Source organism: Rhinoraja longicauda, chromosome 9 (assembly GCF_053455715.1).
Source record: "Rhinoraja longicauda isolate Sanriku21f chromosome 9, sRhiLon1.1, whole genome shotgun sequence".
Lineage (NCBI taxonomy): Eukaryota > Metazoa > Chordata > Chondrichthyes > Rajiformes > Arhynchobatidae > Rhinoraja > Rhinoraja longicauda.
Window position 1 is genome coordinate 35,945,301 of NC_135961.1, and position 20,905 is coordinate 35,966,205.

General features: G+C 41.8%; 1 protein-coding gene across 2 annotated transcripts in view; it reads right to left on the bottom strand.

The window, feature by feature from the left end:
• znf292b (zinc finger protein 292b) overlaps positions 1–20,905 on the bottom strand; it is a 144,741-nt gene that overhangs the window by 17,146 nt on the left and 106,690 nt on the right. Inside the window, exons 1-4 of one of the 2 annotated variants that reach the window (XM_078405135.1) lie at positions 15,684–15,793; positions 11,187–11,389; positions 9,436–9,572; positions 6,240–6,381 (exon numbers count right to left, since the gene is read on the bottom strand). In XM_078405135.1, the coding sequence (XP_078261261.1) occupies positions 6,240–6,381; positions 9,436–9,572; positions 11,187–11,348 (441 nt within the window). In that variant the 5' untranslated portion in view covers positions 11,349–11,389; positions 15,684–15,793. Of the gene's footprint in view, positions 1–6,239; positions 6,382–9,435; positions 9,573–11,186; positions 11,390–15,683; positions 15,794–20,905 lie in introns of those variants that run through there. The other variant, XM_078405134.1, reaches the window with a different exon arrangement.

Below are 20,905 nucleotides of genomic sequence, written 5' to 3' on the forward strand. Positions count from 1 at the left end.
TCACCAACTTCTGCAGATGCACCATCAACGGCATTTTATCAGGATGCAACAAAGCTTGGTTTGGGAATAGCTCCATCCAAGACCACAAGAAATTGCAGCAAATTGAGGACGCAGCCCAGACCATCACACAAACCAACCTCCCTTCTATTGACTTCATTTATAGCTCATGCTACCTCAGCAAGGGGAGCAGCATTATCAAGGACCACGGCCACACCCTCTCCTCCACTCTCCCATCAGGCAAAGGGTATAGAAGTATAAAAGCGCACACCTCCAGATCCAGGGACAATTTCTGCCCAGCTGTTATCAGGCAACTGAATCATCCTACCACAGCCAGAGCAGTCCTGAACTAGTATCTACCTCTTTGGTGACTCTCGGACTATCCTCGAGCGGACTTTGCTCGTTTTATATTGCATTAAACTTTATTCCTTTATCATGTATCTATATATTATAAATGGCTCAATTGTAATCATGTATTGTATTTCTGCTGACTGGATAGCACGCAACAAAAGCTTTTCACTGTACCTTGGCATACGTGAAAATAAAATAAACAACATGAAAGCTCTACCCAAAAGGTGGCAAAATATTCTAAAGTCAATGTACAAGTTATCAAGAATGAGAATTTTGGGGGGGATTACAGAAAGAAAACTGGCAAAGTACTGAGCATGACTGCTTGCTCATGGACCTACAAACAATGGGGCAAATGGCTGCTCTTGTTGCTGCAGTTTTCCAGGATTGCAGAGAACTGCTTACAAATGAACACCGGTTTTAATCTTCTTGAGGCTTTTCACAGTCTATTTACTTCACCCATCATATTAATGTATGCTGTTGTTCATTTGTACATATTTAGCAAGCCCTTAAAAGGAATATTTCATATCACATTAAAGTCTTACTGTCAAGCAAGCAAGCTTCACTGCTTCCAGAATTGTTATTTGAATTGGCCATTGCTTTTGCCTGTAAAATAATGACTATATTTTTAAAGTAATCAACTGTGACATGCTTCAAGCATGGACAGCCTTATGTAAGCACACATTCTAACAATGCATGCTCATTGTATAAAAGCAAGGAACTTTATAAAACTACCTTTCATATTTTTATTTACTATGAAACAATTGGTACAATAATGGATAACATGATGCTCCTATATAGGCATGAACATGCAAGGAATGGAGCAATATGGAGCACATGCAAGTAGAAGGGATTATTTTAAATAGGCATCATGTTTGGCACAGACATTGTGGGCCAAAAGGTCTATTCCTCTGCTGTACTGCTCTCTGTTCTCTGTATGAAACTCGAGACAAACATTCGACCCATCAGTCCTACTCCCCCTATCCTGATTTCCTTGTGGCACTGCAGTGTATTATCTCTCAGATGCACACCAAGGGAGTTAAGAAGAGGATGCAGAATAGGCTCACCAGAATGTTGCTTGCAACAAGAATTTTAATTATATGGATTAGACAAACTTGGATTATTTTCTCTCGAGATTCAGAGGTTGAGGGAAGATCCGATAGAAGTTTATAAAGTTATAAAGGTGATTCTGAACCACACCATGCGATAATTTACAGTTGCCAATTACCCATCCAATATGCCTTTGGGATGTGGGTAGAAAACTGAACATTATGGGGAAACCTGGAAGTGTTGACATGGTTAGAAGGCTTCCAAACAAGGCAGATCATGTCTTAAAATTAAGTCCTTTTTGAAGAAGCATTTAGACAGGTACATGAATAGGATAGGTTTTGAGGTATATGGGCCAAACACAGGCAGATGGGACAGGTGTAGATGGGACATGTTGGACGGTGTGGGCAAGTTGGGCTGAAGGGCCTGTTTCCACACTGTATGACTCTATGAGATGGTATAGATGATTGATGATAGTAGGGCAGTGGATGTTGTCTACATGGACTTAAGTAAAAATTCTACATGGTGCCTCATGATAGGCTTATCCAGAAGATTAAGGCTCATGGGATGCATGGTGACTTGGTAGATTGGATTCAAAATTGGCTTGGCCACAGAAGAGTGTAATGGTGCAGGGACGTTCCACAGGGAACTTCTTGGATCTCTGTTGCTTGTATGATACATGTGTGTAAATCAATGGCGAGAATGTAGGTGGGCCAATTAGTAACTTTGCAGACGATGCAAACATTGGACTAATTGTGGTCAGTGGGGTAGGTTAAAGGACAGCAAAATATAGACTAGTTGGAAACATGAGCAGAAAAATAGCAAATAAAGTTTAATCTGGACAACTATGAGCTGTTGCACTTTGGGAGGTCAAATGCAAGAGGAAAGTATGCAGTAAATGTCAAGATCCTTGGGTGCACTGATGTACAGAGCAATCTTGAGATCCATTGCTCCCTGAAAATGGCAACACAAGTAAACAGGGTGATAACGGCAGCACAAGGCTTGCTTCTCTTCAACAGTCGAGGCATTGTATATAAAAGTAGGGAAGTCATGTTGCAGCTTTATACAACTTTGGTTATGCCAGAGTAGGGTGCGGAGTTCTGGTCACCCCATTACAAGGAGGATGTGGGAGCTAAGAAGAGGGTGCAGAATAGGCTCACCAGAATGTTGCTTGCAACAAGAATTTTGATTATATTGATTAGACAAACTTGGACTATTTTCTCTCGAGATTCAGAGGTCGAGGGAAGATCTGATAGAGGTTTATAAAATGATAAGAGGTTGAGATAGGTCATAGTCATTCTTCTTTCCCTTACTGCATCATAGAAGGAAGCCCCCGAGTTTGGAACTCAAAGGATTGCAACCTCCATCAGAGAGAGGTCAGGTTATCTCACACAGGTAGTATTTACAGCCAAGAGTCTTCCGATTTAGTGTAATGAGTGACAAATTTCAGCAGCGAATTAAATGTGACGATATTGGAAATTAATTGCATGGCAGCATATCCAAGTAACTTGAGTACTGATAAAGGCCAAGTTGTACTAAGCCTTTGTTTGAGCACCTCTTTGCTCAACACGTCAGTTGATATCCCTTAGAGATAAATTGGATTTAGAAGACCAGCAGGGGAGATGTCCAACTATCTGGACCTACACCATGATAGTAAAATCAAATTAATTGACCTTCTATTATAGATATGTAGGAAGGAACTACAGATGCTCGTTTATACCAAAGATAGACACAAAATGCTGGAGTAACTCAGCAGGTCAAGCAGCATCTCTGGAGAAAAGGAATAGGTGACGTTTCAGGTCGGACCATCTATTTCAGATGGGTGTATATGTATGGTATCTTGCTGTGGAACCTGTTGCCATATTCATTTACAAAACAAGTGACTACTTTCAAAATGAATTCACCGACTAAAGAGTTTTCAGACAACCCTAGGATGTGAAAAGACACCGTATAAATGCTAGTCTGGTCTTATCTATAATTGCAATTTTGTGAAAACTAGAGAAGATTCCAGCATCAAAGCCCAACCGTTCCTTCATGTTCAAACCAGGAGGGATAGACAGAAAGGAAAAGGAGGTTGGGTAGCGTTGCTGGTTTGAGAGGAGATTAACGCAATAGAAAGGAAGGACATTAGCTTGGAGGATGTGGAATCGATATGGGTAGAGCTGCGAAACACTAAGGGGCAGAAAACGCTAGTGGGAGTTGTATACAGGCCACCTAACAGTAGTAGTAGAGTTGGGGAAGGCATCAAACAGGAAATTAGAAATGTGTGCAACAAAGGTAAAACAGTTATAATGGGTGACTTCAATCTACATATAGATTGGATGAATCAAATTGGCAGAGGTGCTGAGGAAGAGGATTTCTTGGAATGTATGCGGGATAGTTTTCTAAACCAACATGTAGAGGAACCAACGAGAGAGCAGGCTATTCTAGACTGGGTATTGAGTAATGAGGAAGGGTTAGTTAGCAGTCTTGATGTGCGTGGCCCCTTGGGCAAGAGTGACCATAATATGGTTGAGTTCTTCATTAGGATGGAGAGTGACATATTTAATTCAGAAACAACAGTTCTGAACTTAAAGAAAGGTAACTTTGAGGGTATGAGACGTGAATTGGCCAAGATAGACTGGCAATTGATTCTTAAAGGGTTGACGGTGGATATGCAATGGAAGGCATTTAAAGACCGCATGGATGAACTACAACAATTGTTCATCACAGTTTGGCAAAAGAATAAATCAGGGAAGGTAGTGCATCCGTGGCTAATAAGGGAGATTAGGGATAGTATCAAAACAAAAGATGAAGCGTACAAATTAGCAAGAAAAAGCAGCCTACCAGAGGACTGGGAGAAATTCAGAGTCCAGCAGAGGAGGACAAAGGGCTTAATTAGGAAAGGGAAAATAGATTATGAAAGAAAACTGGCAGGGAACATAAAAACTGACTGCAAAAGCTTTTATAGATATGTGAAGAAAAAAAGATTAGTTAAAACAAATGTAGGTCCCTTGCAGTCAGAAACAGGTGAATTGATCATGGGGAACAAGGAAGGACATGGCAGACCAATTGAATAACTACTTTGGTTCTGTCTTCACTAAGGAAGACATAAATAATCTGCTGGAAATAGCAGGGGACCGGGGGTCAAATGAGATGGAGGAACTGAGTGAAATCCAGGTTAGTCGGGAAGTGGTGTTAGATAAATTGAATGGATTAAAGGCCGATAAATCCCCAGGGCCAGATAGGCTGCATCCCAGAGTGCTTAAGGAGGTAGCCCCAGAAATAGTGGATGCATTAGTGATGATTTTTCAAAACTCTTTAGATTCTGGAGTAGTTCCTGAGGATTGGAGGGTAGCTAATGTAACCCCACTTTTCAAAAAGGGAGCGAGAGAGAAAACGGGGAATTACAGACCAGCTAGTTTAACATCGGTAGTGGGGAAAATGCTAGAGTCAGTTATTAAAGATGGGATAGCAGCACATTTGGAAAGTGGTGAAATCATTGGACAAAGTCAGCATGGATTTATGAAAGGTAAATCATGTCTGACGAATCTTTTAGAATTTTTCGAGGATGTAACTAGTAGAGTGGATAAGGGAGAACCAGTGGATGTGTTATATCTGGACTTCCAGAAGGCTTTCGACAAGGTCCCACATAAGAGATTAGTATGCAAACTTAAAGCACACGGTATTGTGGGTTCAGTATTGATGTGGATAGAGAACTGGCTGGCAGACAGGAAGCAAAGAGTAGGAATAAACGGGTCCTTTTCAGAATGGCAGGCAGTGACTAGTGGGGTACCGCAAGGCTCAGTGCTGGGACCCCAGCTATTTACAATATATATTAATGATTTGGACGAGGGAATTGAATGCAACAACTCCAAGTTTGCGGATGACACGAAGCTGGGGGTCAGTGTTAGCTGTGAGGAGGATGCTAGGAGGCTGCAACGTGACTTGGATAGGTTAGGTGAGTGGGCAAATGCATGGCAGATGCAGTATAATGTGGATAAATGTGAGGTTATCCACTTTGGTGGCAAGAACAGGAAAGAAGACTATTATCTGAATGGTGGCCGATTAGGAGAAGGGGAGATGCAACGAGACCTTGGTGTCGTGGTACACCAGTCATTGAAAGTAGGCATGCAGGTGCAGCAGGCAGTGAAGAAAGCGAATGGTATGTTGGCATTCATAGCGAGGGGATTTGAGTATAGGAGCAGGGAGGTTCTGCTGCAGTTGTACAGGGGATTGGTGAGACCACACCTGGAGTATTGCGTACAGTTTTGGTCTCCTAATCTGAGGAAAGACATTCTTGCCATAGAGGGAGTACAGAGAAGGTTCAGCAGATTAATTCCTGGGATGGCAGGACTTTCATATGAAGAAAGACTGGATAGACTTGGCTTGTACTCGCTGGAATTTAGAAGATTGAGGGGGGATCTTATAGAAACTTACAAAATTCTTAAGGGGTTGGACAGGCTAGATGCAGGAAGATTGTCCCGATGTTGGGGAAGTCCAGAACAAGGGGTCACAGTTTAAGGATAAGGGGGAAGTCTTTTAGGACCGAGATGAGAAAGTTTTTTTTCACAGAGAGTGGTGAATCTGTGGAATTCTGCCACAGAAGGTAGTTGAGGTCAGTTCATTGGCTATATTTAAGAGGGAGTTAGATGTGGCCCTTGTGGCTAAAGGGATCAGGGGGTATGGAGAGAAGGCAGGTACGGGATACTGAGTTGGATGATCAGCCATGATCATATTGAATGGCGGTGCAGGCTCGAAGGGCCGAATGGGCTACTCCTGCACCTATTTTCTATGTTTCTATGAATTAAATTGTAATTAGTTTCCAAATGCATATAAAGAAACTTTGCGCAAAAAAGTATGCATACCTCTGACTGTATGACCTTAATTAGGAAGAAGATGTGATAAACAGTTTTAGATAACATGGAGAACTGCCGACAGCACTCCAGAAAGGTCAATGAAGATGATTCCATCCGCTGCTGCAATTTGCTCCAGAAGAGTGTCAGCTCCCTGAAAACAAAAGTCATTATTAACTTTGTACACTAGTGTGGGGCACAAGGAACAATATGGTCAACAAACTGATTACAAAATAGAAGGCAGAGTACAGAGTAGCTACTTTGGTGATTTACTTTGAAATGGAGCTGTGATTTACTTAGCTTGCAGAATCCAAAATGTTAAAATGCAATTTCAAAATTTGTGGGCAACATCAAATTTGGGTTAATGATGAGGAAGGTTGCAACAATTTACAAGAAGCCACGATAAACTTAAAAAAAGATGATGCACATTATAATTTAAATAGGTGTGGAAGTGGTGCATTTGAGGAATAAAGAACCATATGCATATGGTTTGCATATTAAGTCTAAATGGAGCAACAAGATCCATGAATTTGGAGCACCAGTCATCAAAAGTAAGATTTTATTGAGAATATAAATACATCAAAGCATCCATTGGGGTTTATTTATAGAAGGATAGAAATTAAAAGCAGGCAAGTTATATTAAACTTTCACAGTTGGTTTGAACACATTGTATTACCATGCACAATTCAAATTTCCATGCTGTAAAGATAGTGACACTTTGGAGGAGATAATAACGGAATTGACACATATGGAAGCTTCAAGCTGGAAAGGGTACAGAGAAGATTTACGAGAATGTTACCAGGACTAGGGGGGGTCTGAGATATATAGAAAGGTTGAGTAGGCTGGGACTATATTCCTTGGAGCGCAGGAGAATGAGGGGTGATCTTATAGAGGTGTATAAAATCATGAGAGGAATAGATCAGGTATATACACAGGGTCTCTTGCCCAGCGCAGGTGAATCGAGGACCAGAGAACATGTGTCTAAGGTGAAAGGGAAAAGATTTAATAGGAATCTAAGGGGTAAGGCTCGGATGCATGGCAGATGCAGTTTAATGTGGATAAGTGTGAGGTTATCCACTTTGGTGGTAAGAATAGGAAGGCAGAGTATTATCTGAATGGTGTCAAGTTAGGAACAGGGGACGTACAACGAGATCTGGGTGTCCTAGTGCATTAGTCCTAGTGCATCAGTCACTGAAAGGAAGCATGCAGGTACAGCAGATAGTGAAGAAAGCCAATGGAATGTTGGCCTTCATAACAAGAGGAGTTGAGTATAGGAGCAAAGTGGTCCTTCTGCAGTTGTACAGGGCCCTAGTGTGACCGCACTTGGAGTACTGTGTGCAGTTTTGGTCTCCAAATTTGAGGAAGGATATTCTTGCTATTGAGGGCGTGCAGCGTAGGTTTACTAGGTTAATTCCCGGAATGGCGGGACTATCATATGTTGAAAGACTGGAGCGACTGGGCATGTATACACTGGAATTTAGAAGGATGAGAAGAGATCTTATCGAAACGTATAAGATTATTAAGGGGTTGGACACGTTAGAGGCAGGAAACATGTTCCCAATGTTGGGGGAGTCCAGATCAAGGGGCCACAGTTTAAGAATAAGGGATAGGCCATTTAGAACTGAGATGAGGAAAAACTTTTTCAGTCAGAGAGTTGTGAATCTGTGGAATTCTCTGCCTCAGAAGGCAGTGGAGGCCAATTCTCTGAATGCATTCAAGAGAGAGCTAGATAGAGCTCTTAAGGATAGCGAAGTCAGGGGGTATGGGGAGAAGGCAGGAACGGGGTACTGATTGAGAATGATCAGCCATGATCACATTGAATGGCGGTGCTGGCTCGAAGGGCCGAATGGCCTCCTCCTGCACCTATTGTCCATTGTAATGTTTTCACACAAAGGGTGGTGGGTGTATGGCAGAGGAGGTAGTTGAGGCAAGGCATATCCCAACGTTTAGAGAGGTACATGGATAGGACAGGTTTAGAGGGATATGGGCCACACACGGGTAGGTGGGACTCATGTAGCTGGGACATGTTGGCCGGTGTGGGCAAGTTGGGCCGAAGGGCTTGTTTCGAAGTTGTATAACTCTTTGACTCTATATATTGAGTGGTGAGAAAAGGCTGACAGAGGGTTGACTTAGAGGTCTTTTGAGAAGCTCTGGAAGATAAAATGTTTGAATGATTACAGGGAAAAGGCAGGAGAATGGGGTTGAAAGGGGAAAATAGATCAGCTTTGATTGAATGATGGGCCAAAAGGCCTAATTCTGCTCCTATAACTTACAAACTTATGAATATGAGAATCTAAAACTAGGTCATAAGTACAAGACAATTATTAAACCCAATTAAAGGGGTGTCAAACAAATCTTTTTCCAGTGGATAGAATGGGGTATTTGCTATCATAAAGAATGGCTGAAGGGATTCAGAAAAGAAGAGTGGTTTTGATGGAACAAAAAAGGGACAAATACCAGAGGTACAGATAATTTAATGTGACATAGGGCATTTTTGAGCAGCAATTTGTTGACTTGGAATGCACAGGTCTGCAAGGGTTTAAGAAACCATTTAATAGGGACTTTTAAAAGATAACAGAATAGATTACTGAAATAAAAGTTTTAAGGAGCTACTGGGAAAAACAGGAAATTAATAGTGTAGTTCTTCCAAAGATCCAGAGAAAGTACAATTATTTCTGTGTTGTAGATTAAGCTGTATTTAAGTAGACACATGCTAAGCACATGATGCGGAAAGGACTGGAAGGACAAACTAATATTCTCTGTTCTCTCTACCCTTCTACCTCTCTGTGCATGCTTGCTTTCTCAGCTTCCCAATTCTGATGACAGGTCAACAATGTGAAATGGGAATTGTTTCTCACTCTCCACAGATCATAGCTGATCTGTTGAGCATCTCCATCACTTTGTGTTTAGATTGCAGAAATACTGACAGGATTGGATGGAGAGCAACAAGAGGCCCATGTGGAGCACAAATACCACCATAAGCCAGCTGAGTTAAACGGCCCACTTCTGTCTGAAGAATACATATTACACTATGTAAAATGCCATTTCGTAATCCTCAGCCCTGCCTTGGGTGAGGCAGCTGACCGTTTTTCTTGCTTCTAATACTGCCTTGCACCTGTCACTAAAAAACATAATTTTAGCCTCTCCAAATGGGAAGGCCGATGAGTATAGCAGAGCAGAAAAATCAATGGTGAGAATGGCGACTGACCAAGCACAGTACAGGTCTCCTTCCTGAAGCTGCCGTGTAAGGAAGGCTGTGCACAAGATGAGGGCTAAATTCTCCTCCCCATCTGACTCCAGGTTACAAATCATCTCCAATGCATCCTTGCAGTCAACAGCAGAGATCTTTAAAGGAAAAAAACCAAAAACATGGGTTCAAATTAGAATATATTTTCTACAATGGCTAAACCAGCAAAATAATCAAAATGTTGGAATATTTAAAAATTATAACATGTATTTGCTTCATACTGTGCAGGTGGCTATTAATGACATGCATTTACACGCATCCATTTGTGCTCAACGTCTACTAAAAATGATGAGAGGGCACTGAGCAGGAGCTGGCAGATGGTGCTTCTTAGAGTTCAGACCTCAGTTTCAAAATCTTTTTTGACAGATTGAGGGGGCCACATTAGCACCAATGGTACCATGTGTAAAGAAAAAAGGAGGTGCTAACACTACTGCATATAACATTAGTAATGTTGAATGTATAGGCACTCAGTATGTATTAATAATTTAGCACATTTTAATTTTGCATGTATTTTTTAATCTGAATAAAATTCAGTTTAATTTTTGTTTAAATACAGAGGCTGGTCAGTGCCTATAATGTGCCGCCTGGGCTGGTGGTGGAGACAGATACGATAGTGGCATTTAAGAGACTTTTAGATAGGCACATGGATATGCAGAGAATGGGGGGGGGGTATGGATTAAGTGCAAACAGATAAGAGTGGTCTTGGCATCACATTTGACACAGAAATTGTGAGGCCAAAGGGGCAATTTCCATGTTTTACTGTTCCATGATGAACATTTATGAAGCCAATGCCTCAATAGAAAAAAAACTGGGGATTATTTTTGTTCTGTTCCCTGCTGTCATCCAGAGTTACAAACTCTCATCAACATTTCTCTATCATTCAATGTTTTCTTATTTTAAGGGTACGATGATAGCACAGTAATCCCGGGGCATGGATTAAAATCCAGAGACTCGAGTTCAAACTCCACCATGACAGCCATAGAATTTAAATTCAGTTATTTGCACAACTGAATTAACAAAATGTTTTAAGCTTACAGAAAAACAGCTCCAGTAATGCTCAGAATGTGGTGTCCTCAACATCAGGAAGATTAAAGCAATTAGCTTTGGTGAGCACCTCTGTTCAGTCTGCAGATCTGGCCCTGAGATCCGAAGAGCTTGTCATTTTAATTCTCTCACTCTTATCTGAAACATCCACCGAGTTTCCCCATCAGGTGCTGTTAAAGCTTCTGGGCATTTCCAGCACTTTGTGGTTTCATTTCAGATTTCCTGTATCTGTTATTTTGGCTTTGCAATACTTTTATTTTTCCTTTAAACTTTTGTGAATGTTGCAATCTCACCCATTAACATTTATTGTGAAGGAAAAACCAAGAGGTTAACATCAATGGGATCTAGCACTCTGACCACATATCTGGGAATCCATTGCTCTGTCTACATTTACTGAGATACTGCTGATGATGTTTTATTTTAAAATATTTAACAGTATTTTAAAGGCAAGGACAACAAATAAATACATTTTATTAATAACCTTGGAGTTCAATGTTAATTGATTGCAGATATATATCAGAAAACTGTTCGAAAGTGGTATTGCTGAATGTGAAGAACTCAAAAAGAATACACATCTATGCCATTGTAGTCATTTGATTTTTTTCCCTCAGGCAACTGGCTCTACTTAGAAAAATCAAGGAGGATATCAGTAACTTAGTCATGCTTACCTCATCCATCAAGATTTCACTCGATGATGAAGTACAAAGACAGGTTAGGTAGGTCTGTTTAAAAATGCTCTTTGTCCCAATTTCTGGATGTTCTGCACATACTTTTGCCAACTTCGTAGCCTGATCAAATCTCTTTCCTTTAATGAGGTGTCGGATTCGCATTTCAAGAAGTGCAGGACCCTCCTGCGTCAGAAATTCATTCACTGGAAAGATCACAATATCAATCAACATCCACAATGTTTGCTGCAATCAAAGAATTCTATAGTTTACAGGTTTTGTAGTCAACTGTCATCTTGTGTCGCCTAGCTCCTCCCACTACACTTGATGCACTCACTGCATTCTCCATTGCACAGCAGCTGCAGAGACCCAGGCGTTTACATGCAACATCAGAAGGTGGCATCAGGTACAACATCTACCAAATACAGAAATCAATCTGAACCCAGAAAGGTTTTACATTCAGCAAATAGCTCGAAAGGGCAGATTGCCGAAGGAATGGTGCTCATTGTGTCAGATGAACTCTCGATTTTCCTCAAATTGCATCATTCAATCTTGTTCTTTACACGAGCAAGTGAGTGGACATAATTTTGTGGTTTAGTGGCAATTTTGAAAGATGTCAGTTTTGACATTGCAGCCCTTTCAAAGTATTGCATGGCAGATAACATAGAGATTAAAGTATTACCTACGTAGGAAAAAAAACTGCAGATGCTAGTTTAAATCGAAGGTAGACACAAAATGCTGGAGTAACTCAGCGGGTCAGGCAGCATCTTGGGAGAGAAGGAATGGGTGATGTTTCGGGTCGAGACCTTTCTTCAGACAGTGTCGGGGAGGGGGCGGGACAAAGATAGGATGTAGATGGAGTCAGAAAGACTAGTGGGAGAACTGGGAAGAGTGAAGGGATAGAGAGGGGAAGCAGGGACTACCTGAAGTTAGAGAAGTCGATGTTCATACTGCTGGGGTGTAAACTGCCCAAGCGAAATATGAGGTGCTGTTCCTCCAATTTGCGCTGAGCCTCACTCTGATTATGGAGGAGGCCTAGGACAGAAAGGTCAGATTGGGAATGGGAGGGGGAGTTGAAGTGCTGAGCCACCGGGAGATCAGGTTGGTTGAGCGGACGTGTTCGGCGAAACGATTGCCGAGCCTGCGCTTGGTCTCGCCGATGTAGAGAAGTTGACATCTGGAACAGCGGATACAATAGATGAGGTTGGAGGAGGTGCAGGTGAACCTCTGCCTCATCTGGAAAGACTGTTTGAGTCCTTGGATGGAGTCGAAGGGGGGGGGGGGGAGGGGGTATAGGGACAGGTGTTGCATCTCCTGCAGTTGCAGGGGAAAGTACCTGGGGAGGGGGTGGTTTGGGTGGGAAGGGACAAGTGGACCAGGGAGTTTCGGAGGGAACAAGTGGACCAGGGAGTGTCGGAGTATTACCTATAATATGCAAGATGAAGAGCACATATTTATGGGAATCCTAAACCAGTCTTGATGACATACAGCACAGAAATAGGTCCTGTGGCCTAACTTGTCGACGCCTGTATGAGAAAGACTGGTTGCACCTAAACCCCTAAACTGGACGCAACCAACATCTTGCACGGACGAAATGCAGACCCCTTACAGGTTCCTCATGGTGTTCCAGCCTGGAAGGTTGGATTACATGCGATCCAGGTTAAGCAAGCCAATTGGATACAATATTGGATCAGTGGAAGGTGTCAAAGGGTGACAGTTGTTACTTAGATTGGAGGCCTGCGACCAGTAGTGTACAACAGGGATCTGTACATATACATGTACGATACAGTAGTGTACAACAGAAAATCTGATGTTTCTCATTGATATTAATGATTTGGATGACAATGCTGGAAACATGGTTGGTAAGTTTCAATATTGACGGTGCAGTGGACAGTGAAGAAGATATCTAAGATTGCAAAAGGATCGAGATGAAGTGTGGAAATGAGCCGAGAAACGGTGGATGGAACTTATCTCTGACAAGTGCGAGGTATTGCATTTTGGAAAGCTAAACCAGGGCAGGACCTGCATTGTAAACATGGTGACCTTCATTGGTCAAGGTTTTGAGTGCAGGTATTGGATGTCATGTCATATCTGTACGTCATTGGTGAGAGGGAGTGGGGCAGGTTGCAAGACAGAATCAGATAAAGAAAATAGGATAAGCATGCCCAGTCTAAAGAGCAGAGACAGGTGGAGACAGGTAAAACGGATGAGCTTAAAGCATGGATTCCCGCATGGGATTATGGCATTAATGCAATCAGAGAAAATAAAATCCTGTTTTCTTGCTCTGGGGTAGGCAATGTGGTGCTGTAGACAAGATTTACACTGGACAAAGAGGCATTATTGGAGAAAATATCTCACCCTCTTGAGAATTTAAAGTTCTGCTGATCTGAGATCAGTAATAAACTAATCTCTCTAGGTTGCTGCAATACTCATTTCTCACCAAATGGTGGCGCGATTACCTTTTCCAAACATACACAGTACTGTATTGAAATGTCAAGTGCTGTTTGTGAATTTACTCTCTCTATGTGGTGCTGCATACAACTTCACTACATCCAGCCTGAAATCACATGACAGGAATAACCACGCAGAAGAAATCAGTGGGCCTTTTAGTTCCATAGTGCAAAGCAACCACAGTATTAATTGTGCGAAACAATGTTCTAGATTAACTCAATGGGTCAGGAATCATCTCTGGAGTAAGATGGAGATAAATTTATTTAGGATATCTTTTTGTAATTGCTCAGATTGATGTGGGAGCGTCAGCATTAGTAGCATCGCCCTGATCCAGAAACAATGACGGGATCTGAAACATTTGTCTGATTTCAAAATATCGAAGAATGATTTTGATATATGATTTTTCCCCAATTTTCCTAGTTATACTTAGTCTTGTTAAGATATACAAAATGTTTCATTTAATTTAGCCTTGTTCCTTAATGTAAACTTCAAAGAGGCAAATGCACTCGTCTCCACCATCCAAAATCTGACTCAAAACACCGCCTGTCCACTCCCTCCACAGATGCTGCCTGACCTGCCGAGTTGCCCCTAGACGACTTCTTTTGTTTAGTTTGGTTTAGAGTTGCAGCACGAAAACAGGCCCTTCGGCTCATCGAGTCTGCACCGACCAGCGATCCCCGCACATTAACACTATCCTACACGCACTATGGACAATTTACACTTATACCAAGCCAATTAACCTACAAACCGGTACCTCTTTGGAGTGTGGGAGGAAACAGAAGATCCCGTACAAACTCCGTACAGACTTAGTCGAGATCGAACCCGGGTCCCTGGTGCTGCAAGCGCTGTAAGGCAGCAACTCTATCGCTGGCCACCGTGCCGTCCGTTTTCCTCCATATATAGCTGTTTTACTTCAGCCTTCTCCAACGCTTTACAGAAATATTGGTTGAAGTTTGTGTCATTGGAATAGCACTGTTTTGGTCTTTTTTTCATTGCGTCACCAGCAATAGCTGAACAAATAAATTCAGAGATCTCCTTCCCTATCATGCTAATGATGGAGCTTTCATGATCAAACAATCCACCAAATGGCTGATTCTGGACAAGCGCGAGCTTGTATTAAGATGCTGCGGTAACATCTATCATAAATATTTATAAAAGGGAGTGTCTTGAAAGGGAGGAATATTAAAAGAAATAGCGAATAAGCAGATGAATGTAATGAGATCAGGATGTAGGAAATTATACTGCCACAGACTTGTTCTCTCAACATTCCATCATTCTAGGTTTCTGTAGTATCATGTTTATATAATTAAAATACAATAGGGGTCACAGCTTAAGGATAAGGGGGAAGTTTTTTAGGACCGAGATGAGAAAACATTTCTTCACACAGAGAGTGGTGAGTCTGTGGAATTCTCTGCCACAGAAGGTAGTTGAGGCCAGTTCATTGGCTATATTTAAGAGGGAGTTAGATGTGGCCCTTGTGGCTAAAGGGATCAGGGGGTATGGAGAGAAGGCAGGTACAGCTTACTGAGCTGGATGATCAGCCATGATCATATTGAATGGCGGTGCAGGCTCGAAGGGCCGAATGGCCTACTCCTGCACCTATTTTCTATGTTTCTATTTTCTATTTCTGAAGCTTACCACCATCTTGAAATGGTGCAAATGTAATATACTGCAATGCGGCATTTATTATATCAGTGTTACACCTGACTGACACTAGAGACCTTCCTTTTTGGTACTGAATGCCAGTTTGTGGATACTCTATCCACCACAGTCTCTCCACGCTGCATGCTGACCTTTCCAAGCTCACGAATAACCATCCAGGTAGGTTTCCACTCTTAACAGAAAAGCAGATCCCTCCATGATATACATGCTTACTGTTAGCCCCAAATTTGTTATTACATATTTATTTACACGTTATGCACTTGGTATGTCATAGAGTCATACAACACAAAAATAGAGCCTTTGGCCCAACACATCTATGTTCAACTACACTGGTCCCATTTGCCAGTGTTTGATCCATATCCCTCTTAATTTTTCATATCTGTGTACCTGTCCAAATGTCTCTTCAACGTTGTAATTGTACCTATCTCTACTGCTTCCTTTGGCAGCTCGTTCCACGTACCCATTATTCTCTGTGTGAAAAGCCTTCCTTTCAGGTACCTTTTAAATCTTTCTCCTCTCACGTCAAATAGATGCTCTCAAGTTTAAGACTCTTCTGCCCTGGGAAAAAGACAGCGAACATTCACCTTGCTATGCCACATATTTTATAAAGCTCTATAAGATAACCCTTCAGCTTTCTACATTTCAGGGAAAACAGCCCCAGGCTATCCAGCATTTACTTTAGAACTCAAGCCCCCCAGTCCCAGTAACATCCTTGTGAATCTTCACTGCACCCTTTCCAACTTAATGACATCTTCCAGTAGCTGGCAACCAGAACTGCACAGAGTACTCTAAGTGTGGTATCATCAACAACTTGGAGCATTATAACATGCTGTCACAATTTTTGTTCTCAGTGCCTTGAACTATGAAGACAAGCGAGCCAAACGTCTTCTTCACCACCCTGCCTACCTTTAGAGACTTTATACAGCGAAGAAACAGGTCCTTCGGCCCACAGAGACCATGCCGACCAATGATCCCTGCACACTAGCACAATCCTACAGACTAAGGACTATTTACAAATTTACCGAAGCCAATTAATCTACAAACCTGAACGTCTTTGGTGCAGGAGGAAATCGGAGAAAACCAATGCGGTCACAGGGAGAACATACAAACTCCGTACAGACAGCACCCATAATCTAGATCGAACCCGGGTCTCTGCCGCTGTAAGGCAGCAACTCTACCGCTACGTCACTGTGCCGCCCTACCTGGAACACCACTTTCATAGAACTATATACTTGTATTCCCAAGTCTCCCTATTCTACAAAACTCTCCAGGCCCTACTATATTATTGTGCAAGTCCTGTCCTGCTTCAACTTTCCAAAATGCGGCATCTCACAGTTGTCAGAGTTAAATTGTCAGCATTGGAATAGACAAGTCTAGGCTAGACATGACAGGTGCACTGAAATGCCACGGAGATGGGCTGTGTTACAAAAATGTCCTTGATCGAATTCTCTATCAAGTTGCAACTTTCGGTATTTTTCTTTTCGAAATGAAGCTATAAAACCAAAACTCATTTTGCTTAATGGGTCTTTGAAACTTTGTTATTGTACCTCCAGAGTGTAGCCTTTGGTGAGGGTGCAGGCATTGGTGAGTAGCAACAGGTGGGTATTTCTTGTGCTGCACGACAAAGTTTTGTTTTACACGAGTATTGGGGTTATTAATTTAGTTAATATTTTGTTTATAATATATTATCTATGGGTATTGTGTTACAAGCTGCTGCAAGAATTGAGTTGTTCTGTGGTGAATACATATGACTATCATACATTCTTGACTCTTAAATTAGTTACTTCTTTTAATTTAGAGTACCAAGGTAATTAAGTGTCAACTACAGCAGCAAAACTCAGCCCTCTGGTTTGTTCTTCCTGCTCTGCGTGGGAGATTTGGGAGAATTCCAGTATCCCCGTCGACCAAGTGTGTCCAGCTGCAACTTCTGACTGGAGTTGCAGATGGATTTAACATGAAGTATCTACGATGCTGAAGACATTGTGGACTGCAGTTTAGCCAGCTGGCCACCCACACTTATCAGTTATTCGTTGCATGGGCAGGAAATTGATGGGTGACCACCAGGCAGAGCCAGGTAATTATAGGACAGTGAATCAACATTTGGAAAGGCAGGAGCTAATCAAGGATAGGTGGAGTAATGACAGATGGAATTTAATGTTGATCAGTACTTGATATATTTTGGGAGAACTATTAAGGCTATTAAGCAGATACCATGAACGGAAGGCAAAAATGGAGTATTGAGGAGCAGAGGGGCCTTGGTTTACATGTCCATAGATTCCTAAAGGTGGCAGCACAAGCAGAGAATGTGGTGAAGGCAGCATCATACCTGGGGCACAGGCTATAAGAGTATGGAAATCATGGTACAACTTTATAAATTTGTCATTAGGCTACACTTTGGAATATTGTCTGTAGTTCTGGTTGCCATAATGTAGGAAGGATGAGATTGCATTCAAGTGCACAGGAGCTTTACCAGGACGTTGCTTGGGATGAAGCATCTTGTGAACAGAGATTGGATAGGCAGGAGCAGCGAGGATACTGAGGGGGTCACTGGATAGAAGTAAATGAAATTAAGGGAGGGATAGGTAAAGTGGAGTGAGGGTTTTTAACATGAAAGAAACATCTAGGACCAGATGGCATTGGTGAGGAATAAGAGAGGATGTGCAGAAAGTTTGTTCCACACAAAAGGCGGCAGTGATCTGGATCACACATCCTAAGGGAGAGGGAAAGGGATGGGGTGGGTTGGGGAGAAAGTTTAGTGTAGTTTATTTATTATCACGTGTACCGAGGTACAGTGGAAAGCTTTTGTTGCAAGCTATCCAGTCAGCAGAAAGACACGATTATAATGGAGCCATTTTACAGAGTCAGAGCTCACGTGACATTTAAACTATGTCTGGATGAATCAAGCAAAGGAGGCTGCAGACCAAGTGTTGGTAAACAGGATTAGGACAGATGGGTACTTGGCCGCATGGACACAGTAGGCTCATGGGCCCATTTATGTGCTGTATCACTGTAAAAGCACTGCATTGTGCAATGTAAAATTCTACACTTTAAAAAGTACCATTACTTGTCTACCATAGTCTGATAGAATATGGCAAGATTTCTTAAATGGATTGTGCACTATGCAAAGTACTGGCATAAAACTGAACAATAACAAAGTGGTTAAAAAGTAGATGTTCCAAGGATCAGAGAGATGTTTGAATCCCTCTCTTAGGAATTGATGTATTTAAATTAATATAAATATGGTAGATTTAAATGCTGGTATAATAGTGCACATGAAACCACCAGACTATCATTAAAACTTATCCTGTTCATTAGACCTAGGAATTTATAAAGCTGTGGGGCTTATGGGACAGAACTGTATTCCACCTTAATTGAAAACTCAAAGTTCAAAATATCCTTCACTCTTCCAAACCATCAGATTAGTAGGGTAGACCGAAATGAGAAAAGAATGTCAGGAACAGCACCAAAAGAGGTCTCAAACATTTCCAGTTACTCAAAGATGTCAACTTCACTACATCGGCGAGACAAAATGCAGGCTCGGCCATAGTTTCGCTCAACACCTTCGCTGAGTCCGCCTTAACCAACATGATCTCCCGGTGGCTCAGCACTTCAACTCCCCCTCCCACTCCCAGTCTGACCTTTCTGTCATGGGCCGCCTCCATTGTCATAGTGAGGCTCAGCGCAAATTGGAGGAACAGCATCTCATATTTTGCTTGGGCAGTTTACACCCCAGTGGTATGAACATTGACCTCTCTAACTTGAGATAGTTCCTCTGTCCCTCTCTTTCCCCTCCCCTTCCCAGTTCTCCCACTGTCTTCCTGTCTCCAATTACATCCTATCTCGAACTGAAATGTCACCCATTCCTTCTCTCCTGAGATGCTGCCTGACCCGCTGAGTTACTCCAGCATTTTGTGTCTAAACTCAAAGATGACTCACTTCTTCCCGAGACTCTCACGACATTGAATGGGCACTTGAAGAAGCCTTACAACAGAGAAGACAGGAGCCAAGCACTGGATGGTATTGATACCGTGGGCCAAAGGACCTGTTTTCATGCTGTATGAAACTGTGACTTTTGGTTTCCTAACTCAAAAAAGAGTATAATTGCCATAAGGAATGCAGCAAAGTTTTATGGGACTGGTTTAAGGAAAGGTGGGTTTGCTGCAGATTAAAATGTGAATCTCAAACACACTGGACCGACTGCAGTTTATTTTTTCTATCATCATTGATGCATGTACATTTTTTTTGCTATTTTCAATTGAAAAATGGTTGGCAATGGAAGTCTGATAAACTGCATTATATTAGCAATCCTAAACAACCCAACAGTGCCAACTACAGTGCCCTCCATAATGTTTGGGACAATTCATTTATTTATTTGCCCCAGTACTCCACAATTTGAGATTTGTAATTTTCTTTGGCTGGCGGTTCATTCTACAGCAAGGCAATGATCCCAAATATACTGCTAAAGCAGCAAATGAGTTTTTTAAAGCTAAAAAATGGTCAATTCTTGAGTGGCCAAGTCAATCACCTGATCTGAACCTAATTGGGCATGCCTTTTATATGCTGAAGAGAAAACTGAAGGGGACTAGCCCCCTAAACAAGCATGCTAAAGATGGCTACAATACAGGCCAGGCAGAGCATCACTAGAGAAGACACCCAGCAACTGGTGATGTCCATGAATCGCAGATTTCAAGCAGTCATTGAATGCAAAGGAGATGCAACAAAATACTAAACATGACTACTTTCATTTACGACATTGCTGTGTCCCAAACATTATGGTGCCCTGAAATGGGGGGACTATGTATAAACACTGCTGTACTTGCTACATGGTGAAACCAAAATGTATAAAAATGGCCTTTATTAAAATCTGACAATGTGCACTTTAACCACATGTGATTTTTTTCTATTACAAATCTCAAATTGTGTAGTACAGAGGCAAATAAATAAATGATGGGTCTTTGTCCCAAACGTTATGGAGGGCACTGTATTTGTGCACTTTCAGCCTCCATGCCTCAATGGTTTTTGGTTACAAAAGTCCTGTTAATTTGCCACTAATCGGCAACATCAGGAAGGTCATACTATCGCATTTATAAGTGGAAACTAAACTGGCCAATGGACATTTCGGAGCGGCTGCAATAAAATTGCAACTGTGGAAGTTTATTCAGATTCCAGATCTGCAAATATCCAATGTCAATTAAAATTACTGCCCATGTTTGGCCCATATCCCTAAGCCTTTCTTATCCATATACCAATCCAAGCGTCTTTTAAATTATGTTATAGTATCTGTCTCAACTACCTTCTCTGGCAGCTTGTTCCAGATACCCATCACCCACTGAGTGAAAAATTTGCCCCTCAGCTTCTATTACATCTTCCCCCTCCCATCCTGGCAACATCCTCCTAAATCTTCTCTGCACTCGTTTCAGCTTAATGACATTCTTCCTATAGCAGGGTGACCAAAACTGATCACAACAATCCAAATGTGGCCTCACATTCATCTTGTAACATAATGTCCCAACTTCTATACTCAATACCTTGATTCATGAAGGCCAACGCACCAAAAGCCTCTTGACCACCTTGTAGACCTGTGATACAACTTTCAGAACTACATACCT